The following is a 24,429-nucleotide window of genomic DNA, read 5'->3' as shown; positions in this document are numbered from 1 at the left end:
CAGTAGAACAGAAAGAACTGGAGCTCATTCCTGTGTGTATCTGTGTGTATATATACATGGTATGTTATGAATATGTCTGTCAAAGAAAGGCTAAAGCACTGGTCCAGATTAAAGGAAACTAAAAAGACATGACATCTCACTGAAATATTAATATATAATTCTAAATTGGATTCTGGATTGGGGAGAAAATGCTATGAAGGGCAGTTTGAGGACAATTGGTGAAAATCAAATTTGGACTGTATATGAAATCTTATAAGTATTAAAAGAAATAAAGCAGAAACATTTATAACAGTACCTGGGGAGTAGAAACCACAACAATTAGTCATTACCTATAGGATGTAAGCCCTGTTTTGTTCACTACCATATCCCCAGAACCTAGAGCACATAATATGTGCTTAACTAATATTTTTTGAATGAATGAAGAAACTGGGCTCCTACAAGACAGAGCTAAGAACTAGGGTGAGGTGCCCAGGGTCAACTGTCCTTACACACAGGGACTGATTGTCCTTGTTGGTTCCTAGACATTGTTGGTTACCTTAGTGACCCTTGGCATGGAAAACATTCTAAGATTGATCCAATTATTCCAAGTACCTGGTTAACACAACCAAAATTCCGGGCAGCTCTACACATCGAATGCATTTGTAATTTACTAACTTACGATTGCTTAGTGTTTTGCCTGGCAAGGGAAGCGGGGTGGATTTTGCTGCTGTCCCCCGCCTCTCAGGAGACAAAGACAGGCTCTGCTTGGCTGAGGAAGAACCTCAGGCCAATGCTCATCTAATAGGAGGGAAGCTAGCCTTTGTGAGGAGGTTCAGTAGGCAGATCTCAGCTGGACGTCATGCTGCAGAGCGGTCTCAGATGGCTGGTGGGGCGCCGACATGCCGCACCCCTTCTCCAAGCTCTGGCTGGCTAGCACCTGCCACCTCGATCAGCCTGGATGCTGGTCCAGCTCATCACTGTGAGTATCCTCATCGCCAGATGCTGGGCAGCCGAGACTGGTCATAGAGCCCAGAATGAGACAGCTGACGCCTTAGATAGTATTCGATCTGCTGCTGTCCTTTGACAGATGAGGAAACTAAGGCCTGGAAATGCAAGTTGGCCTGCCCAAGGCCACAGCAGATATTGGCAGAATGAAGACTTAGGGCCAGGGCTCCTGATTCTTAGAAGATGCTCATTACACTTGGCTCTGTTAGCCTATTTTGAGGGGTAAGGCTCTCAAAGTGAGGCCACCAACAGTTAAGAGACAGTACCTAGAGGTCCCTTCACTCTTACTAACTCTGTAGCCATCCTCTAGTTTCTCTTGAACATTTCTGATGTGGGAAAGTTGAATTGCCAAACCCTAGTGTGGGTAGAATTGGGGAAAGCAAATCTGAGCAGTAGCACCTGGGGGGAAAGCAGCAGTAACATTTTATTAAGATATTTTCTAGGCCAGGCACAGTGGCTCACGCCTGTAATCCCAGTACTTTGGGAGGCCAAGGCAGGCAGATGACCTGAGGTCAGGAGTTCAAGACCAGCCTGGTTAACACGGTGAAACCCCATCTCTACAAAAATACAAAATTTAGCCGGGCATGATGGCAGGTGTCTGTAATCCCAGCTACTCAGGAGGCTGAAGCTGGAGAATTGCTTGAACCCGGGAGGTGGAGGTTGCAGTGAGCCAAGATCACGCCACTGCACCCCAGCCTGGGGAACAAGAGCGAGACTCCATCTGAAAAAAAAGAAAAAAGAAAAAGAAAAAAAACGATACTTTCTGGATGAAAAAAAAAGTACGCAGAATTAAAAGTGAATTGTGTGCAATTTAAGTGCTAAGAAGTAGCATCAACTGGATGTCATCCCTTTCATATTTTCATGAGTAACTTCATCCCGAAAAAGATTTCAGTCCAGGCTTCATTAATATAATCATTACTAAAAAAATTCTTTGGGCTCAAACTGGAGAAGGAGAGATTTTTTTTTTTTTTCCTGTTGAATTCAGATGAAACTAGCATCTTGGAATGCTTGCTCTGGCAGGTACTGAGCCAGGTCCATTCACATTATCATTACCTCATGCAGTTTGCACAGCAATCTGCAGGGAGGGTGGTGTTATTCTCAATTTTACACATTTGAACATTGATACTCAGAGCAGTTAAGTGACAAGCAGCAGTAAGTATGGCATATTAATGGGAAAAGTTTTGGAGACTGAATTCAAATGCCACCCTACCATCCACTAGCTCACAAAAGAAGAACTTCCTGCAGAATGGCAGTAACAATCGTTGATCATTCCTTCACCCCTGACCCCTTGCCTTTAAGAGCTTGTCTGTTTATAAGTAATTTAAGAAGCTATGTTTCTCTCCATCTGTTTAGGTAGAGAAGAGCATATAAAGGGAATTGTGAGTAAGCCAGATTAATGCACCAGAAAAAGTAGAAACCGTACCAGGAACAGGAAGGACGGATTGGCACCAGTGAATTCAAACAATAACCAGGTAGAAGATAAAACAAGGTGTTGTCATATAATGGATTATCCAAAATTCCCAGTGGGGAGGGCTAGCTATCTGGACTCAATCATCTACTCTGTCTCCCAGAAAAGGGAGTCTCTGGTTGAGCCTTCTGATTGTAATAGGAAAGTAAGTAGATAAAATAAACTACATAGCCAAACAAGGTGAACCATCTTAGAAGCAGAACCTGAGGGACCTGGGGAGCAGTAGAGGGAGGCACAGAGGAGCTGGAAGCTGAAAGGAAACAGGCAGGGGAAAGAATGTGTCTTTGAATTGTATATTAGCAAGGCTCCCCAGTGTCAGCGAGACTTGACCAGTTTGTAACTTCCCATGTGCAGAAATCCTTCTAACCTGCCAATCTGACCCTTTCATTCTCCTGCTTAAACCTCTTCACATAAAGCCTACATACTCCTACATGGTTGATGGAGGGCCCCAGGCTCTCCCTCTGGCCTCCTCCCTTCCATTTCTTCCCTCCTACTAGACATTTCCACATTTACAGTTCTAGGAATCTGACATGCTCTCTCTTACCTCTGGGCATTTGTACCTGCTCTGCGAGACGAAAACAGACTCATCTATTAGGTAAATGCTTGAATGAATGAGTCAAATTGGAATACCGGGGACAGTCCACCACCTCTTTTGGACTTACCAAGTCTCAAGCAGTAGCCACCTCCAGTCTGATACAAAGGATTACTCCCTCCTCAATGCCAGCTGGAGCCCCATCATGGTGAAGCTATATAATGAGTTTATAGAGAAGACTGTGGATGGGTCATGGACAAGATTTCCAGGTTGTTGGTGCTCTGTGTAATTCCTTAAAGAAGCAGACCTTGCTAAGATTGCTAAAGCTGTCCCTGGTATGTTGAAACCCCCTACATCAGTAGTGTTTAACTGGGCTTGCAGGGGTGCTCTAAAGAATACAAAACTGTTGGCAAAACTTTGTTTATGCATATGCATTTTCCTCAATGCAATCTGTGCCCCAGCCTATCTCCTATATCTCCTCTGTGGCTTGCATTAGCCTGAAAGTCAAGACCAAGGGAGTCTGGAGATCATGATCCCAGATTCATATGATATTAGCCCAGAAAAGGAACTTGGAGTCACTTAGTTCAAGGCCCTCATCTTTCACATGAGAAAGCTGAGGCCTAGAGAGGTGACAATGATTTTTTGTCAAGATATTGGACAAGCATCAGAAACTCCTGACTTTTAGTTCAGGGTTCTCTCCACTTCTATCTGAAGCCACTCCTGGCATCTCCTTATACTTTCCCACCACAGCTGGTCTCCTGTATAGACCAGACAGATAAAGCATAAGTGAGGAATTGGAAAGGGGCAGCATCTGGGACTAAGGGACAATGCGTTCACCCTGGTACACCCAAGGCCAGTAGCTCAGTGACAATGCCAGTGGGACTATCAGGTAATTTACAGACACCTGAGGCCAGGACCCAGAACCCTGTTGGTGACAGGACACAAGTTCCCTCTAGTGGTCAGTTTGAGCTGAGCTTCTGACTGGGTGAAAGAGAATGGATGAGAAAGAATGGCAGATGATGGAGTGCCACGCATTAAGAGACAAAGGGGCCAGCGGGAAGACTTCTAATTTACATACCTAATCTGTCATTAGAAATCCTGCTTTGAGATTTTTGGTAAAAATGCAGATGTTTGGTAAGTACGTGGAATTAAAAAAAAAAAAAAAATAGACACAGGGTCTTGCTCTGTCACCCAGCCCGGAGTGCAGTCAGAGTTTGCTGCAGCCTGGAACTCCTGGGTTCAAGAGACTGTCCTGCCTCCACCTTCTGAGTAGCTGGGACTACAGGCTCATTCCACCATACCCGGCTACTGTTTTTATTTTTGTAGAGATAAGGTCTTGTTATGTTGCCCAGGCTGGTCTTGAACTCCTGGGCTCAAGAGATCCTCCTGCCTCATCCTCCCAAAATGCTGGGATTATAAGCCTGAGCCACTGAATCTACCCTAAATATTTAATTTTATATATGGGAGGCTTCACTCTTGACCTCTAATGAAGGCCCATAAACTGGCCAGGCACAATGGCTCACATCTGTAATCCCAGCACTTTGGGAGGCCAAGGCAGGCAATCACCTGAGGTCAGGAGTTTGAGACCAGCCTGGAGAACATGGTGAAACCCCGTCTCTAACTAAAAATACAAAAATTAGCTGGGTGTGATGGCGTGCACCTGTAATCCCAGCTACTCAGGAGGCTGAGGCATGAGAATCGCTTGAGCGCAGGAGGCGGTGGTTGCAGTGAGCTGAGATTACACCATTGTACCCTAGCCTGGGCAATAGCACAAGACTTATCTCAAAACGAACAAACAAGAAAGTTGAGGTGAATACACAGCTAGCAGGTGACAAAGCCAGGATCAAATACAGAATCAGTGCCTGATTCCAAAGTCCACTTTCTTTTTACAGCATTACCTTGCCTCAGTGGTCTCTCAAGGACACACAGAAAAGAGCAGGAGATAGCCTCTACCCTTTAAGGAGGGAAAACAAGGTGTATCTGTCAGGGAAATATGTGTCCTGATTATCTTTCATCTGGATTATGAAAGATAATCTCCTTTACTTAAAGTCAACTGATTATAGAGGTTAACCACATCTACAAAATACCTTCACAGCAACACCTGGATTATTGTTTAATTGAAAACTGGGTATTAGAGCCTAGCCAAGTTGACACATAAAACTGACTGTTACACAAGATGCTTGCTTATAAATAAAGTCATTCTGCCAAAGATAAAGAAAACCTGGCCAGGCGCGGTGGCTCATGCCTGGAATCCCAGCACTTTGGGAGGCTGAAGTGGGCGGATCACCTGAGGTCGGGAGTTTGACACCAGGCTGACCAACATGGAGAAACCTCGTCTCTACTAAAAATACAAAATTAGCTGGGCATGGTGGCACATGCCTGTAATCCCAGCTACTCAGGAGGCCAAGGCAGGAGAATTGCATGAATCTGGCAGGCAGAGGTTGTGGTGAGCCGGGATCACAGCATTGCACTCCAGCCTGGGCAACGAGAGTGAAACTCCATCTCAATAAAAACGAAAAGAAAACCTTCCACATATGGATAGAGCTATAAGCAAACCACAAGTGGGTCCTGCTCACCCCTGTGGGAAATTCAGATCAATCAGGACCTAGAAGATTTGTGACCAGAAAATATGTGCTTATGTTTATAGACTTTTAGCCAAAATGTTGCCCGTTTCCTCATTGTGAAGAAAGCAAGAAAACAAGAAGAGTTTGATTTTTTCCAGAAGATGGGGAACTGGTTTGTCAAAATATTGACGGAGTGACTTGTGGCTTCCACATGACAAAACACAAAACACCACACCACCTGGGCACGCACAATGGCTCCTCTCCCTTCCACCGGCCCTGACTACTTGGTCCTTGGAGTAGAATGGGAAGACCCCACTCCTGCAGGAACACAGTCCACCCCACAGAGCCACCTGCCCCTCCTTCGGATACCAACTTGTAAGCCGCCCTAACTTATTGTTCTCTCGCAGACCATCACCCTTGGCTCAGGGGTAAGGTTACAGGCAACATTCACTGGCACAGAAGGAAGAAAAGCATTTCCTTCTTGTGAAGCCCAAAGCAGTGACAGGATCATCCTCTTTGCAGAAGCTTCTGGGTAAAGCCATTAGAATTCCCTTTTTTCTGCAGTATTCACCCATCCTTGTGATCAGGCAGAAAGTGGCTTCCCCCACTGGTGAAGACAGTGCCCTTGGAGACTCTTAAGGCTTCTCTTTCAGGTTGTATGTGTTTAGGATGGGAGCAGATGTTCAGATGGAGAGGAGCCTCCATTAGTTATAGGACAAAGACCATCATAAGATGCCCATTAGACCAGAGAGGCCAGTACGCATAGAGACTGATGAAGATGGGTGGTGAGGGAGGTTGTGGTAGAGAGAATGCATGGTATCTCCCCTCTCAATCCCCTATTGGTTTCCAAAAGGCAAAGACTGGACTCATTGTTTTGGCATCAGTAGAAGAGAAAATTCAGATATTTCCAGAAGCAGCTCTAGCAAACATGGGGGTGGGGGCAGCGATTTACCTGTGTGCTCTTCACTATTCCAGTCATCTTCTTACAAATGAAGCGACACAGATGCAAGGCGCTGCAAGGCCCACCTCCTCCTGCTCTGACAGGCAGACAGGAAACCAAAGCTGCTATCTGGGCAGCCTCTGTCCCTCCCATTCACCTCCAGCTTCCCATGTGGACCTTAGTCTTTTCCTTCTTGGATGGTGGAAACTCCTCCAGATGTCAAGACTTGCTGTGAATAAAGTTTTAAGAGGAGGTCATGTATCCAAACTGATACATGTATATTTCTTCCTGGGTAGAGGGTGTCTACAATCCTTGGGATGGGAAAGCATCATGTAACCTGATCATACAATCCAGAAAACAAAGGCCACTTTGGGTCTTTCAGGGACCAGTGTGCAATTGGGGGAAGTTAGGTCATAAGAGCCAAATCACCTTCCCTTGACTGTAGATAAATCCACTAAGGCTTGCCTTATGCTAATGACTTTGTTTTGAATTAAAGTCACACAATGTTTTCTTTTTTAAAAAAATTCACTCCAACCTTACCATTAAGTAAGTACTACTCCAAAACCCCCACTCATCTGCCAATGGGTGATGCTCTTTCCCCATGATCATTACATATCTCTGCATCCCCACAAACATCCAGGGGAGGAGATGTGGGAAAAGAAGGGCCTGTGGGCTTTAGAGTTATGAGTAAGCATGGCAGGAGCAGATACAGAGGAGGGAAATCTGCCAGCTGCCACCCTTGAAAGCTAGCCCATTTCTTCTGAGCCCATAGCCAAGCAGGCATACCTGAAAGGGTGAGGGAGTGGAGGGCCGGCTTTCACTCTAGCTCCCACCTGTGTTCCCACACCCAGAGTGGCCAAGAGCAGTCTCTAAAATACGCCAACCCACGATATCTCAAAAGTAGGAATTCTCGTCTTATGGAATCAGTGAAGCAGGGACTGGTGTCGGGGTGGAATTCGGTCTTCCTTTAAAAAGAAGTTTCAGTGCACAGTTATCAATATCAACATTGCACAAAGAAAATGAACCTTGCAGTTTAGAACAAAGGGTAGCAAAGTATTCAATCACCAGGCAGGTTTATAATTTTGTTTTGTTTTGTTTTGTTTTTTGAGATGGAGTCTCGCTCTGTCGTCCAGGCTGGAGTGCAGTGGTGGACCTCGGCTCACTGAAAGCTCCACCTCCCGGGTTCATGCCATTCTCCTGCCTCAGCCTCCTCAGTAGCTGGGACTACAGGCGCCCGCCACCACATCCGGCTAATTTTTTGTATTTTTAGTAGAGACAGGGTTTCACCATGTTAGCCAGGATGGTCTCACTCTCCTGACCTCATGATCCGCCCTCCTCGCCTCGGGCTCCCAAAGTGCTGGGATTACGGGCATGAGCCACCGTGCCCGGCCTGTGATTTCTTTCTTTCTTTCTTTTTTTTTTTTTAATGTTTATACTTTCCTTAATCCTCTCTGGGAATAATCTCCTCTGGGACCCCTTTCTTGCCTGTTCTATGTACCTCAGCAGCACAGGAATGAAGCCTCAAAAAATATTATCTTGCTCCCTAAGTCATCAGTTTCTTTTCTGATCTAGTTCTTGGGTAATGAATGAATGTGGAAAGTAGCGAAGGTTGCCATGAAAAGCTTGGACTTTATTCTGCAGATTACCAGGGCCACTGAAAGTGTATGCCTGCATTTTCAACAGGAGTGTCAGGATCCCAGCAGTAATGCTTTTCCATGGATCAGCCAGACAGGCATAACGGAAAGTTGGGAGACCAAAAAAGCCATTGACAGATTCCAGGTGAGCAATAAACCAGAATTTTAACCAACTAGACCAGCGCTGTCCTACGGAAATGTAATGGGAGCCACGTGTTAAAGTTTAAATGTTTTACTAGCCACATTTAAAAAGAACACGTGAAGTTATTATTATTTGTTTTACAGACGGCGGTCTTGCTTTGTTGCCCATGCTGGTCTCGAACTCCTTGGCTCCCTCCAGCAATCCTCCAGACTAGGCCTCACAAAGTGCTGAGATTACAGGCCTGGGCCACTGCCCCCTGCCTTAAGTAAATTTCAATAATATATTTCATATAACCCGATATATCCAAAATATAATTTCAACATATAAAAATTGAGATTTTACCTCACCAGTCTTAGATATCCAGCGTGTGGTTTATGCATACAGTACATATCAATTCCTACACTACATTTTCAGCATTTAAAGGGAAATATGGTCCTGAAAAGAAAACAAAAGCCTGTTTAAGGCGAAAGCATTCCACACTACTTCGGTTTTTAACCTAAAATAATTAAAATTCATGCATCAATTAATAAATCAATAGCCCCCGTTGGCTAGTGGCTGCCTTACTGGGTGGACCAAGTCTGGATTGTAAATACATTCAGATGTTCCACGCAAAAGCAAAGTTCCCCGCAGACGCCCCATTAAACTCTGGGTTCAGGGAAGCGCGGACCCTGCAGTTCCGGGCATTTTCACCAGGTGGCGCTCAGAACACCCTCACGTGACGAGCGTCCCACCCGGAAGCGGAATCTCCTGTTCCACAGAGTTCCTGCGGCTCTTCCTCCATCCCCGGATACACAGAACCTCATCTCCTCCGGGGCTGAAGCCTGCGGCGGGGCAGGATGGGCAGGAGAGCAGAGCCGCGGAGTGTGCGGCGCCGGTGAAGAGCGGCGCGTAATTCCCGCGGCGGGACGGTTCCGCGCCCGCAGCTCCTGGCTAGCAAGCTCCGAACCCCGGCGGCTGCGTGCTTACAGGCGCAGACCTAAGAGAGCCCTCGGCTTAAAGGGCTTCGCCAGGCTAGCGCCATCCCCTCGCCTTCTTCAAGGCCTCCAGGGCTGGGCCCAAGCTCCCGTCGACGGCACCCTGGGCCCAGAGCACTCGCAGGCCCCATCTCCAATGATTCAGAACTCACGTCCGTCGCTGCTGCAACCCCAAGATGTCGGAGACACAGTGGAAACGCTTATGGTGAGGGCACTGCGGGGAAGGGCAGGGGTCCGAACCGCGAGCTCTGGCAGGAGAATTCGGGGCGTTACTAAGCCTCGGCGACCCTTTTCCGTGCCCCAAGGTGCGCTCAGGGTTGAGGATGGGGCAGGAGAGGAGTTTTGACTAATGGGATTGAGAAGGGGGCGGGGAGTGAGGAGAGGCCAGGCGCTGCGGGCCAGCCAGGCGCTGCGGGGCCGATGTCCCGGTAGAGGGAGGAATTGCCGAGGCCTAGGCGGGGCGCGTGCCGGGGAGTGTGCCCGCGCGGCCCCCACAAGGTGCGAGTAGGCTGCCAGGAGTGGCGGAGGTGGGAGGGCACCCGGGCAGATTTGGGCCCGTCACAAGGCCTGGTAATGGCGCTGAAGCTGAGAAGCCGTTGATGCCGCCGCAAGCTGCCCATACGGTATGGCTGTGCTCCCGCAGGCCGCGGCGATAACACCTGCCGGCCAGGCGTGGCGGCACCTCTGAGTGCCAACTTTCCGGCCCGTTGGGACGGCGCATGGTCACCTGGCGACCCCACGCTTCCTCCGGCGTTCGATTGGTCGCCGTGGCCGGGCCGCCGGGCCGCTATTGGTGGAGGCGGAGGCGGAGGCGGGGCTGGCGGAGTGGTTGCCTGGTGGGCGGAGTCGGGGTGCAGCCCGGCCTTAGACGCTGAAGGCCTGGGGCCCAGGCAGAAGCCGCGGCTCTCGCTCTGAGGTCTTGCGCCCGAGGTAGGGGCAAAATGCGACTTTTTTTTTTTTTTTTTTTTTTTTTAATCCTTAAAGGCGGAGACGGCGGCAGTGGCGACTTAACGTTGACGTCTTTGAAAACCTGCTTATCTTTTTCAGGGCTCTCCAGCCCTCGCCTGCAGATGTGAATTGGACTTAGGATACTTTTATCAGGGCAGTAGGAATTGCTTGTGGATCCAGTTCGCACTCTTATGTGCTACTTATGTCCTTTGTGTGCGTATTATTGTTTTTGCCCTCTTCTTTCTCCCCTTAAAAAGAAACTACTTTTTTATTTGCCTTGAATATCCTTGAGGTGTTGTTTTTTTGTTTTTTTGTTTTTTTGTTTTTTTGAGACGGAGTCCTGCCCTGTCGCCCAGGCTGGAGTGCAGTGGCGCCATCTCGGCTCAACTGCAACCTCTGACTCCCGGGTTCAAGCATTTCTCCTGTCTCAGTCTCCCAAGTTGCTGGGATTAGAGGCGTGAGCCACCACGCCTCGCTAATTTTTGTATTTTTAGTAGAGGGGGTGATGTTGGCCAGGCTGGTCTTGAACTGCTGACCTCGAGTGATCCTCCCGCCTCGGTCTCTCAAAGTGCTGGGATTACAAGTGTGAGCCACCGCGCCTGGCCTTGAGCTACTTTTTGAAAATTAAGTTCACTCGCAAAGGATGTGTGCCATTCACCATTGACAAAAATCTTAAGACCATTCAATATTACCTGTTGGAATGGTTTTTGTTGTTGTTGTTGTCTTGTTTTTGCCTATTAGAGGTTGATCTGTACTGCTAGTATAAATAACATCTGCTCTGTGCTAATGGACTTGGAAAAATACAAAGCTAAAAAAGTTATTGAGCCAATAACTTTTGGCTCAATAACTTGAGCCAGTAACATGTCTAATCACTGTGCTGTGAAATAAAAGATGTTAGGAAGATATTTCCTGCAATCAAGGGTGGGAAGGTGAAGGACAGCAGCAAATTTGTTTTAAAACAAATTCCACACAACACCTGTGTGAGCACTGGGGCAGCAGCCCCTAGGAGAACTGCCCAGAAACTGTAACTGCAGGTCATTCCTATGGCCTTGCTGGAGCAAGAGGCCTGGAGAGAGGTGGAGGAGATTAACCTATCCTGGGATGAGCCATGCAGGACCCACTGAGCCCTATCCTGTGGGATTGCGCTCAAAGGGAGAGGTTTAGGTTTCCTGTTAGGTGGCAAGATTCATTCTGTTGTCACTGCTGAACACCTACTGTGCACCAGGCTCCAAGGTCAGTTCTTGAGATATCACCATGAACAAGACAGGCAGGAGTTGTGACCATTCTGTCTTGGACACGCAGTCATAAGGGAGCTGGGGACAGGTGCTGCTGCAGAAGCCGGAAGGAGAGGCACTGAACTTGGACGTGGGGGAGTTGGGGAGATAGAGGGGAGCTAGGGCATAACTACATGTCAGTTTTCAGAGGTGAAAGTAAGGTGGAGTCCTCCAGTATGGCTGCAGAGTGTGTTAGTGGGAAGGTGAGAGCATAGGCCAAAACAAAACAGTAAGCAGGAGCCCTGTGATACATGAAAGGCCTTGCAACCAGCAGTTTGGACTTTATCCTGAGAGGAATATGAACCAATTAAAGGGTGTTGGTTTGGTTGGGCTTTTTAAAATTATAATTCAATGAGTATTAATGACAAATTTGTGGGATACTCTGTAGCTCACATGTTTGTCATTACTTGTATTTTTATTCCATCTTTTTTTTTTTTCTTTTTGGTCTTGTTTTTAAGCTAGTAACTTCAGATTTCACAAAACATTATCTTTCATTGAAGGGTTTTATTCCTGAAAGCAGTGTGATCAAATTTGCAGTATTAAAAGCTGACTCAGGCTGGGCACAGTGACTCACACCTGTAATGCTAACACTTTGGGAGGCAGAGGTGGGCAGATTGCTTGAGTCCAGGAGTTTGAGACCAGCCTGTGCAACATAGCGAAACCCCATCTCTACAAAAAATTAGCTGGGCATGGTGACACACACCCGTAGTCCCAGCTGTTCGTGAGGCTGAGGTGGGAGGATCACCTGAGCCTGAGAGGTCATGGTTGGCAGTGAGCCATGATTGTGCCACTACACTCCAGCCTAAGCATCAGAGCAAGACCTTGTCTCTAAATAAGTAAATAAATAATAAAACAAAAGATGACTCTGGCTGCAGGGTAAAGAGTGGATTAGAGGGGTCATATAGATGACAAATGGGTAAAAAGGTAGTGGCAGTCACCAAGGCAGGAGATAACAGGGTTCTCAGCTGGAATGGATTGGTGGATTTGAGAGCTGTTTTGGAGGTAGAGTGAGCAAGTGTGGAGAGGCCAAGTCCAAGGATAGTGCTCAGGCTTCTGGCTGGTGGCTCGAGAAATGGCAGGGCATTCCCTGGGACAGGGCACCTTGGAGGAGGAGCTGGTTGGAGGTGTGGGAGAAAAGTTCAGGTTTGGAAGTGTCATCTGAGGTGGCCGTGGGACATCTGAGTAAGTGACTGTGTGAGACTGAGCTCCAGTGAGAGGTTGAGAGTGTGGAGGGGGTGGAAATGGAACCCCTGGAAGTGGGTAAAGAGCCATGGAAGTTTGGTTCATTTAAGGGAGAGGCCAGAGAAGTGGGAGGAAAACCAGGACAGTATTAATCTCTGAAGCCAAAGGAAGAGAGCATTGCAAGGAGGGAGTGGTGGTGAATAGTGGAGTGCCCTGAGTGGCCTAAGTGTCCTGGATTTTCACTTTAGACTGGGTGGTATGGTGAAAAGAGTATGAACTTTAAGTCCTGGCCAGTGGCTTCAATCCCTGTGACATAGGACACATTTGTAATTTCTGTGAGCTCCAGTTTAATCTGTAAAACGAGTTTAAAATACCTAGCTCATAAGATGCTATGAGATTTTGAGGTGGTGTCTATAGATGCCTTGCCCAGTGCTACTCTGGGAGTAGAGTTGAGGGTGGGTTGGCATAGTTGAGGTTGGAGACTGCTGCAGAGGTCATTAGGATGGATCAGTGGAGGCCAGACTGGGAAGACTGAGGGCTTGGTCAGTGGGACTTGGTCATGAAGCAGCAGGCTGATGAGTTTTATGTGTCTCTGAGGTTTCCAGCCTGGATTCCTGGAGTATCCCAGTGTGGACTGGAGAAGAGGCAAGTGCGTGAAGAACTGTTGACCAGGTTTCCATTTTGGACATGTTGAATTTGAGATGCCTGTGGGCCATTTGAGGGAAAACAAGGAGACGTTAGCAGAGTCCGGGGAGAGGCTGACCTGGGCTGGTGATGTGGGCGTAACTAGCATGTGTGTGAAGCCTGGGTATGGGTGAGGTTACTCTGAAAGGAGATAAGAGGAGCAGTCCTATGTGAAGGGCAGGCCAAGGAGGAGAAGGAGAGAGAAACCAGAAGCTGCGAGGAGAGGCACTCAGCCGTATGGCATGTACCAGAGAGGCCAAGTAAGATAAGGACAGAGACAGGAATGGGGTCCTGGGGTACAGCAGGTGCTTGGTGAGCCCTCAGAGGCTGTGTTAGTGGAGGAAATTTAGCTGGATAGCAAACCAGGGGGGGCCTGCGGAGGGACTGGCACAGAGCAAGTGGAGTTGGTGTAGCATCAGGCTGGAAAGATGGACGCTTTGGAGCCTGTTGCCTGGCAGAAGAGGAGATGCCAGTTGGAACGAGAGGCCCAGTGTGTGAAGAAACGGGGCTCATTAATGCCACAAAGTCTTGGGAGAGACTAGAGACACAGAACTCATAGGAATATTGGTTGGCAGAACAGCAGGACACCTCTTGGGGAGAGGGAGTTGATGTGGATACAGACTTGCTGAAATATGCACACCTTACTTGGTTTTACCTGTTGTCTTATCAGACTACCCTTTGGTACTTCAGAAGTTATTGGATCGTGGTTGTAAACTTCAGTTTTTAATGACCTGACTTAGTTCCCCCCACCCTCTGCCTCCAACAGTCTTAGGAGGAATTCCGGTTATAACTGGCTCCTTTGGTGGAATTTGAGATGCACTCTCTTCTCTGTTAAGCAAATACCGCAGATTACAAACATTTCAGTTTCAGGTAAATAGTTATGTGATGTGTATAATGGAAACTTTATATATATTCATCTTAATGTTTTAGAGCCACAAAGTGTCATTTATTTAAAAATAATAGTGCAGATGCCACTTAATAAAGGAAGAGGTCTTTGGGGATGAATTTGCCAAGCATTTTTGGAGAAGATAGCTATTTATTTATTTATTTGTTTATTTTAGGGAAGGGGAAGTAAGGGGAAGAAGGTCACTGGTTGGATTTTAAGTACTTTTTCACAGTCATTTGTGATACTACTGGGTTCTAGGGGTCTACAAAGAGGATGCTGTCCTGTAATGGTAATGCCGGTGCTGGAAGCTGTGTCTCCTGGAACATACAGCTCCTGGAACACGCTTAAGGGAGATGCATTTAGTCTTTGAAGGAGTTCCACCCTTCCAGGTGGTGTCTGTAGATTAGCCAGTGTGTATGATGATTCATGGGTTGACGGAGAGGCAGCAAAGCCAGGAGAGGCTACTGGTCTGTAGGACTGTGTGATCTGCGTAGGGCCCAGTGAGCTGGATGGTTTAAGAGAAGGGGAAAGTTTTAAATGAAGGAAATACTAGGTTCTACAGGAAGTGGCACTTAATTTTACACAGTGGTTGAGCTTAAGGTTTCATTTGCTTTGGCTTGGTCCTATAAATACCTATAGGTCTTACAGCGAAGGGAGCCTGCACATCATCAGTTCAAAGTGAAAGTACTACATTCAATTGACTTTGCTTTTGCAAACATAGGGAGATGACCAGTAACTTTTTGAGTCAGAAGAAATAGGGAAGAGCGGTCAGTGGCATGGAAATAGTTTTGCTCCCACTGAGCAATATGTGTATCAGCAATACTAAGACCAGAGATACCTCTTGCAGCCTACAGTGTCCTCAACAACATTCCAGTATTTTAAATTTCTGGCTATACTTTTCCCTTCTCCGAGGTATGAAGAAAACATGAAGCACCACCAGGTAAGTTTCGAAGAGACCATTATAAAGGAATTCGCTGATCAGGTGCGGAGAAAGGTGAGGCTCACACAGGCAGAGCTACTGACACAATATTGTCTTGTCCTGCAGTTACATCCAGTGATCAAGGCTTTCCTGTGTGGCTCCATCAGTGGGACCTGTTCTACCCTCCTTTTCCAACCTCTGGATCTCCTTAAAACACGCCTGCAAACCCTCCAGCCCTCAGATCATGGGTAGGCCCTGCATTTCATTGGGGGAACTGGTTTCAGCAACTTTTCAGACACAGGAATATCTCTACTGTGTTAAGTCAACTTCCATTCTGTTGGATGTTCAGAGAAAAACACAGGCCATGCCCAATCATATGTTCTCTGAATTGTTTTTATATTTGACTTTTCTTTTTAATTAAATGGAGTCCTTTCCTGAGCAGCTTCCTGGAATCTGCCTCAGTGACATTTACACTTTATTGTGTTAGCTTGTGTTATTGTGTTATAACTAGATTGCCTGGCATTAGAGTAGCAGGGGATTTTCTGGAAATAACATCAGTATTATCTGGTTTTTTTTGTTTGTTTTTGTTTGGTTTTTGAGGCAGAGTCTCGCTCTGTTGCCCAGGTTGGAGTACAGTGGTGCAATCTCGGCTCACTGCGACCTCTGCCTCACAGGTTCAAGTGATTCTCCTGCTTCAGTCTCCCAAGTAGCTGGGATTGAGGTGCTCACCACCATACCCAGCTAATTTTTATATTTTTGGTAGAGATGGGGTTTTGCCATGTTGGCCAGGCTGGTCTCAAACTTCTGGCCTCGAGTGATCTGCCCACCTCAGCCTTCCAAAGTGCTGAGATTATAGGCATGAGCCACTGCACCCAGCCTGTATTGTCTGTTTTGTGCCCGGATATTGAGCTCTGTGCTGTGGGAAGTATGCAAAATGTACATAAAAAAAGGAGGTAATCCCACTCCTTGCAGTATAAATGGATAAGCAAATATGTGTGTGCCAACCTATGAACACATAGAGTATCTCCAAGGTGCATTGTAGAGATTGTTAAGTGTCCTAAAAATGAATCTATAAAGGAAGTCTTTGAGTGGGAAATTGTTTTATGAGGAAGTGATCTGAGTTATTTTTTCCTTCCTGTCTCCATTTTGTCTGCTTTCAGGACTAGACGTGTTGGGATGTTAGCTGTACTCTTGAAGGTGGTTCGCACGGAGAGTCTTTTGGGCCTTTGGAAAGGGATGTCCGCTGTAAGCTGCCATCTGGATCTAGGTTCTCTTGCACCCACTCCTTGATAACCAGCCATTTCTCATCCACCTTACCAGCTCTTAAGAATATGTGAGAGTCAGAAGTGGTGGGAGTACCTACGTGATCTTCCTACCCATCTCTCATACTACCACTAACTTCTGTTTGAAGGCTCAGGGATATGTTGCATCTGCACATTATGCTTAGATGTGATTTATTAGGGCAGCATAGTCTCTACAGCAGAGGTACCTAATGTCCCACCTGTCAGAATGCCCTTGCCCTAATCACTTCAGTAAAAGTGGAATGGTACCTCCACACCAGCATTTCTTTGCTCAAAGGCTTTTTCTGGCCTTAGGGACCCACACCAAGGAATTAGTGCCCAGCCCAAACCCAAATCAGAAATCCATATATTGATTTCTCTATTATCCCAGTAATGTACTTCAGAATAATTTTGTGTTTTGTTTTCAAGAGTATAGGCCAGTTATATAACTCACTGTGGGTTTCTTTGCAGTTTCTTTGTGATTAGATTTAGTTCTACATTTTTAGCAAGGAGACCACAGAAGTGATCTTGATTTCCTAACCCAAAGCAGTGTGTATTTCCAAACCACAGAGTCCTCAACCACTGAAAGATGAGAGTTGGTGTTTAAAATCCCATGTCCCTCCCCGCTCAGTTGGAGGAATAACTCTGAGGTGTGTTCTACACTGATTCCCAGAGTTCCCCAGTGGGATTAAGTTGCCCACAGAAGTAACTGGTTTTATAACATCCTTTATTGACTGCCTTCTCTCCTATCTCATGTCCCCCACTTCCCTATTAGTGTTCCTTCCACACCTTAAACAGAGTACTTACATGTGAATCATCTTGGGGTCTTTTGGGAAAACCCAGCTAAGACAATACTTAAAGTGTTTGGTCTTTGATTTTCTTTTCTTTCTGACCTTCTCTGCAGTCCATTGTGAGATGTGTCCCTGGCGTTGGAATCTACTTTGGCACTCTCTACTCTTTGAAGCAGTATTTCTTGCGAGGCCATCCCCCAACCGCCCTGGAGTCGATCATGCTGGGGGTGGGCTCTCGCTCTGTTGCAGGGGTCTGTATGTCACCTATCACGGTAATCAAGACGCGCTATGAGGTACGTTCGGACTGCTTTAGGGCCTCAGGATAGTTCAGCTTTGCCACTGGGCTCCTGGGGAGTGACTACCAATATCAACTCCTGATTTGTAATCTAACATAGACTCTGATGTGGTCAGCCAAGCCATATGTGAATTAGAGCCCACGGTAATGCCCCATAACCTGCAGTCTGCTTGTTCAGTGCTCAAATGGAGCGCCTCCATGCGAGTCACTGGTTCTGTGCTCTCTTTGCAGAGTGGGAAATATGGCTATGAGAGTATCTACGCTGCCCTGAGGAGCATCTATCGCAGCGAGGGGCACCGGGGCCTCTTCAGTGGCCTGACAGCAACTCTCCTTCGAGATGCGCCCTTTTCAGGAATCTACCTGATGTTTTACAACCAGACCAAAAACATAGTGCCCCATGGTAGGGATAAAGCAAGGTGTGGGGAAGAGCTATCCTTGAGCTATCAGATCCTCACCGTTTTCTCTGGGATATGGGACTATGTGTTTCTCTTAGCAGAGTGTTAGCAACTGAGCCATGTCATGATTGTGTCAGGAACTGGGATGCAAAGGTGGATATGACAAACTTGATCCCTGCCGTTTGGAGTTGACATCCTATTAAGGCAAACAGTATTTACACCACTATAATTTGGGGGGTGAAGATAGGGTGGGTGGGAGGGAAATAAAGCATGCTTTGCAGAGTTTCTGCAACAATACTTCCCATATTTGATCTTAAGATTGCTGGGTCCCATCCAAGCCTCTTAGATGAGAAACCTTGGGGTACAACCTAGGAATCTGTATTTTTCAAGAAGCACTTGATGTGATTGTTGTTAAAGTCTGGGAAACAGTAGTAAGTTAGGAGTTTGAAGAAAAATAATATTTTCATCTCCCTTGCTGTGTTCCCAGTTAACATAGTTTTGAGCCCTCCATTTAGGTGGAGATGAAGGTGCCAAACTTCAGTCACTGGGGGAGGCCCACCCCACCCCACCAGTTAGGTCAGGTTGGGCTAGACATGGACAAAATTGGTGGACAGTAAACATCGACCCAAGTAGAACAAGGTGTTGCTAGAAACACATCCATAGAATGAACCTGCATGCAATAAAGTGTCTATGGATGATCTGAGCAAGGAATTGCAACCAAGGTCCTTTAATTAGGAATGCCAGAATGCCCGCCATCATGACGTGGTAACCAGCTACAGCTGGAGTGCCTTGGGAGATTTGCTGCTTCTACCCAGGCACCAGAAGGTGTAACCCTGCAGGTCACAGCCTTACTTTGTGACAGAAAATTAAGGCGATAAGGAAGCACAGATGGGCAATTTTTAACTTCTCAATCCATCTTTAAAAATTTCTGAGGCCCATCGCTCAGAATCAGAATATCAGAATACGGACTGTGGGTTAAAGAATTGGGCCACACGCCTGTAATCCCAGCACTTTGGGAGGCCGAGGTGGGCAGATCTCTTGAGGTCAGGAGTTCAAGACCAGTCTGGCTAACATGGCGAAACCCGGTCTCTACTAAAAATACAAAAATTAGCTGGGCATGGGTGGCACATGCCTGTAATGCCAGCTGCTTGGGAGGCTGAGGCATGAGAATCGCTTGAGCCTGGGAGGTGGAGGTTGCAGTGAGCTGAGATCACACCACTGCGCTCCAGCACCCCATCCTGGGTGACAAAGCGAGACTCCGTCTCAAAAAAAAAAAAAAATCGATCTGGTATTTGGAAATAAACTTGCAAAAAAGCCACAAGAATAGTACAATGTACATATTTTTTTCCTGCCCTTTGAGGGTAAGTTGGAAACATGATGCCCTTTTACTTTTGAGTACTGCAGTGTCTATTTCCTACGAATAAGGACATCCTGTCATATAACCATCTTAGGAAACTCAGGAAGTTTAACCTAGATAATTTTTTTTTTTTTTTGAGACAGAGTCTTACCCTGTCACTCAGGCTGGAGTGCAGCAATGTGATTCTTGTGCCTCAACCTCTGGAGTAGCTGGGATTACAGGTGCATGCCACCATGCCTGGCTAATTTTGTATTTTTAGTAGAGACAGGGTTGCACCATGTTGCCCTGGCTGGTCTTGAACTCCCGGGCTCAAGTGATCCACCGCCTCGGCCTCCCAGAGTGTTGGGATTACAGGCGTGTGGCCCGATTCTTTAACCTACAGTCCATATTCTGATTTCTCTAATTGTCCCAATAATGTACTTCGTAGTAATCCTGTGTTTTATTTTCAAGAGTATAGACCAGTTGCATACCTCATTGTGGGCTTATCTGCAGTTTCTTCATGATTAGATTTTTAGCAAGAGGACCACATAAGTGATATTGTATCCTCATTGCCTTATATCAGGAGGGTCATAACATCAATTTGACCTATTATGAGTGATAGTAACACTTTATCACTTGGATAAGATACTGACAGGTATCTTCCCGGAAAAGTCACCTGTTTTTCCCATTGTAATGTCTAAGTATCTTTGTGGAAAGATAACTTTGAATCTGTATAAACATCCTTTTTCCCACGTTTTAAAATCAGTCAATGATTCTTGCCTGAGTCAATTATTGTGATGGTGGTTTGAAAAAGGTGCTTTTCTAACTCTATCATTCCATCTACATAAATTTACTAGTTGCACCTTTAAGTTTTGAATTTGTAGCCTTATTTGAATCCAGACCTTTCTTGGTTTGGGGAAGAATTAATGGGCAACTTGCACTGACCTTTATCTGATTAAGGTAAGATCCATAACCACATGTTACCTTTGTTCTATTTCAGACCAGGTGGATGCAACCCTTATTCCTATTACAAATTTCAGCTGTGGGATATTTGCTGGTATTCTGGCCTCACTGGTAACTCAACCTGCAGATGTTATCAAAACTCATATGCAGCTTTACCCACTGAAGTTTCAATGGATTGGTCAAGCAGTGACACTTATTTTCAAAGTAAGACTACAGAATAAGTACTGGTTCTTGTGGTAGTTAAGAATCTCTTTCTAGAGCAGTAGTTCTTACCCTTCACTCACATTAAAATTGCCTAGAGAGCTTTAAAAAATCCCCATGCCCAGGTTAAAATCTAGGCCAACTATATCAGAATGTCTAGGGGCATGAAACCCCAGCATATTTTTTCTTCTGTTTTTAATATTTCCCAGTGATTTTAATATGTATGTTTTAAGGCTGAGAACCACAAAACTGATGTTTTTTTGAGGGGCAGAGACATTTACATTAGGAACACCTGTGATATTTGTTAAACATTGCAGATTGCTGAACTCTACCCCAGACTTACTGAATCAGGAAATCGGGGTGAAATTAGTACTCTAATTGAGGACCTAGGGTACCTAGGGTAAAGTACTATTTAGTCAGAGGATAAAAAAACCACACAAACACATTGTTTTATTCTAGCAGTTTGCTCTAATATACAGGTGTCCAGTCCTTTGACTTCCCCGGGCCACATTGGAAGAAGAATTGTCTTGGGCCACACATAAAATACACTAACATTAATGATAACTAATGAGCTAAAGAAAAAATGTCACCAAAAAAATCTTATAATGTTTTAAGAAAGTTTACGGATTTGTGTTGGGCTGCATTCCAAGCTGTCCTGGGCCACATGCGACCTGTGGGCTGCGGGTTTGAACAATCTTGCTCTAATGTAAACGGACGAATGGTATTATTGAAGATAAAAAGTATGGTAGAGGCTGGGTACGGTGGCTCATGCTGGTAATCCCAGCATTTTGGGAGGCTGAAGCAGAAGGATCCCTCGAGCCTAGGAGTTCAAAACCAGCATGGGCAATGTAAGGAAACCCTATTTAAATTTTAAAAAAAAACTACAGTAGCTGTATACTATCCATAAGCCACTGCGTTGGCTCTTTTAGAACGTGTTGTTATCACAAAGCAGATATTCTTGCTAAAGGTAAATGTGAATTTGTGTTGTTATCTCTATATCTAAAATCATAAAGTTTTAAAATAATATTTTCTTTATGTGAAATTTCAAATCAACCCAGATTATGAGGGAGGAGGAAGGGGCATTTTGTCTTTAATTCATATGAAGACAGGGCCACCAAGAGCATACAGTGAATTACAAAAAGATACTCCCTCCTGATAGACAAATGATAAGAAGGCACCTTTTCCTTCAGCCTGGATCCAGGATCCAGGGCTTGGCAAGCAGGTTTTTGCCTGGATTTCATTTTCTACTTGGGGCTTAGTGCTTCTGTACAGTATACAAACTGCACAAGTACACAGCAACCCTGCATAAAGATTTTCAGCTAAGAAATTCCCCTAGAGCAGGCCTAAAAAGGTAAGCCCAGCAACTACAAAAAAAAAAAAAAAAAAAAAAAAAAAAGGCTTTTGGCCAGGTGCAGTAGCGCACGCCTGTAATCCCAGCACTTTGGGAGGTTGAGGTGGGCAGATTACAAGGTCAGGAGTTCGAGACCAGCCTGGCCAATAGGGTGAAAACCCCATCTCAACTAAAAATACAAAAATTAGCCGGGCGTGGTGGTAGGCGCCTATAGTCCCAGCTACTCGGAAGGCTGAGGTAGGAGAATCGCTTGAACCCAGGAGACAGAGGTTGCAGTGAGCTGAGATCACGCCAGTGCACTCCAGCCTGGGCGACAGAGCAAGACTCTGTCTCAAAAAAAAAAAAAAAAAAAAACACTTTTAAGTTCTTTGGTTGTGTTCTTGGACCCATTATTCTTACTTTGGGCATGAAGTTTAGAAACTAAGTCTTAAACATGGGGTAACAGAGACCCTCACTCTGATACCAAGTGGATAATTAATTGTATTGCTACTTCACTTCCAGAGTTTTGACATTTATTTTCTCCATAGGACTATGGACTACGTGGCTTCTTCCAAGGGGGCATCCCCCGAGCCCTCCGCAGAACTCTAATGGCAGCAATGGCGTGGACGGTGTATGAAGAGATGATGGCCAAGATGGGCCTGAAGTCCTGACCACAGAGGACTGGGAAAGGGTGAAATCTATTGCCCTGCTTGGTTTCTGCCAAGGGCTGCTGCTGCTTACTATTCTGCAGTAAGATGAAGTCCTACCTGGAAAGCCAGGCAGAAATTGTGTTGCCTTTGCTTCGGTAATCCCTTTAAGGAGAAAATATATGGACCTGATTTGAGCCTTCAGAATCTCCAAAAGAGATGTCACCAATACACAGAGCACACTGGGGGTGTTAGGAGAGAGCTCTGCATACCCTGAGAGGCTGCTTGGAAAGGCATTTTCCCCAGGAGAGCTCTGTCAGGTGGCTGCACTTCAGCCCCGCACCTACACCACAGTGTCTCCTTGGGCATGTTCTTGGGCAAGGAATCGCAAAGCCAGAGAAGCTGTAAGCTGCCTGCCGGGCCCTGAGGAGCTCCAGCCAGGGAAGACTGGATGTGAGGAGACGAGTCACTGTCACCAGGTCACAGAATGACTGAGGTGATGGTAGGATGAGAGGAACAGATACCCTTCTTTCATTGGTTCTCAATCAACTTCTCAGAGGCTCTGGAGAATGGGACAGTGGCTTTCTAGCCTCTGAATGTCCAGATTAAATGTTTTGGTCTTGGCCCCTGTACTGTTTTACCTCTAAATTCTGGCATTTTTTTTTCCTTTAATTAAAGTGTTTTACTTTATTTATTGAATTTTATCATTGAAAGCTGTTTGGAAAACCTAAAAGGTGTTGTCACAGTTCTTTTTTCTTTACCTGTGCCTTGTAAAAATGGACTGAACCCTTTTCTAAAATAAAATAGTTCTAGGGTGGCTGGTTCTGGACCTATGTAGGTCCCTAAAACCTAATTTCTTTTAAGAAAAAAACAGCTTTACTGAATGATGCAACCACTACTATAAATCACTTTAAGAACATTTTTATTCCCCAAACAGATCTCTCATGCCATTTGTAATTAATCCTCATTCCCAGCCTCAGGCCACCACTCATAGGCTTTCTGTCTTCATAAATTTGCCTTTTCTTGATACTTCATATAAATGCAGTCTGTAGGCCACGCGTGGTGGCTCAAGTCTGTAACCCCAGCACTCTGGGAGGCAAAAGCGGGTGGATCACATGAGGTCAGGAGTTCAAGACCAGCCTGGCCAACATGGTGAAACCTCGTCTGTACTAAAAATACAAAAATTAGCTGGACGTGGTGGCACGTGCCTGCAATCCCAGCTACTTAGGAGGCTGAGGCACGAGAATCACTTGAACTCAGGAGGCAGAGGTTGCAGTGAGCTGAAATCATGCCACTGCACTCCAGCCTGGATGACAGAGTGAGACCCTGTCACCTGGATGACAAAGTGACTATACCATTTTCCATTCTTAGCCACAGTATATGAGAGTTCCAGTTTCTCCACATTCTTGTCAACACTTGTTATTATCTCTTTTATAGCTATTCTTATTGTGTACTCAAATCTTTTCTTTAAAATTCAGGAAAGATGGCCAGGCACGGTGACTCCTGCCTATAATTCCAACATTTTGGGAGGCTGAGGCAGGCAGATTACTTGAGGCCAGGAGTTCAACATCAGCCTGGCCAAAACAGCGAAACCCCATCTCTACTAAAAATACAAAAAGTAGCTGGGCATCATGGGGCGCACCTGTAATCCCAGCTACTCAGGAGGCTGAGGCAGGAGAATCACTTGAACCCGGGAGACACAGGTTGCAGATCACGCCACTGCCCTCCAGTCTGGATGACAGAATGAGACTCTGTATCAGGGGAAAAAAACCCCCAGGAAACAGCCATTACTTTATACAAGAAGCAGAAGTTGGGGGGATATTTAGTCTTGTGGTTAAGAACATGGGCTCTAATCCATGCAGCCCAGGTTGAAAGCTCTTCGCTCTCCACTATTTAGGCATGGCACTGAAATTGCCTAGGAAATGGGGTTAGTTGGTTTTGGGGGTTTTTTAGGGGGCAGGGAACAAAGTGTGGTTCTGTTGCCCAGGCTGGAGTGCAATGGTGCAATCTCAGCTGACTGCAACCTCCGCTCCTGGGTTCAAGCAATTCTCTCACCTCAG

At 46.0% G+C, this 24,429-nt stretch overlaps 1 protein-coding gene across 5 annotated transcripts; it reads left to right on the top strand.

The window, feature by feature from the left end:
• Window positions 1-9,010: 9,010 nt before the first annotated feature.
• On the top strand, window positions 9,011-23,102 carry SLC25A38 (solute carrier family 25 member 38). 5 transcript variants are annotated; one of them, XM_007971705.3, is made up of 8 exons: window positions 13,503-13,586; window positions 15,125-15,152; window positions 15,258-15,379; window positions 16,292-16,376; window positions 17,316-17,495; window positions 17,729-17,897; window positions 20,229-20,395; window positions 22,271-23,102. In XM_007971705.3, exons 1-8 carry the CDS (start codon window positions 13,564-13,566, stop codon window positions 22,391-22,393), a joined length of 897 nt encoding a protein of 298 aa, XP_007969896.1. In that variant the 5' UTR covers window positions 13,503-13,563; the 3' UTR covers window positions 22,394-23,102. The 5 variants fall into 5 exon arrangements, with proteins under 5 accessions (XP_037844356.1, XP_007969895.1, XP_007969896.1 ...); XM_007971709.3 differs by having other exon boundaries at window positions 13,521-14,196; XM_037988428.2 differs by lacking the exons at window positions 13,503-13,586; window positions 15,125-15,152 and adding an exon at window positions 9,011-9,443 and having other exon boundaries at window positions 17,729-17,913.
• Window positions 23,103-24,429: the final 1,327 nt, after the last annotated feature.

Source organism: Chlorocebus sabaeus, chromosome 15, assembly GCF_047675955.1.
Source record: "Chlorocebus sabaeus isolate Y175 chromosome 15, mChlSab1.0.hap1, whole genome shotgun sequence".
Lineage (NCBI taxonomy): Eukaryota > Metazoa > Chordata > Mammalia > Primates > Cercopithecidae > Chlorocebus > Chlorocebus sabaeus.
The sequence above is the reverse complement of the archived record's forward strand: the minus strand, read 5'-3'. Positions and strand labels throughout refer to the sequence as shown.

Excerpts from the sequence above, each read along its gene's own strand:
- SLC25A38 (XM_007971704.3), top strand. The coding sequence starts at position 9,375 with ATGATTCAGAACTCACGTCCGTCGCTGCTGCAACCCCAAGATGTCGGA. Across the intron at positions 9,444-15,257 it reads ACACAGTGGAAACGCTTATG|TTACATCCAGTGATCAAGGC; the intron begins GTGAGGGCACTG and ends CTTGTCCTGCAG. Across the intron at positions 15,380-16,291 it reads CTCCAGCCCTCAGATCATGG|GACTAGACGTGTTGGGATGT; the intron begins GTAGGCCCTGCA and ends GTCTGCTTTCAG.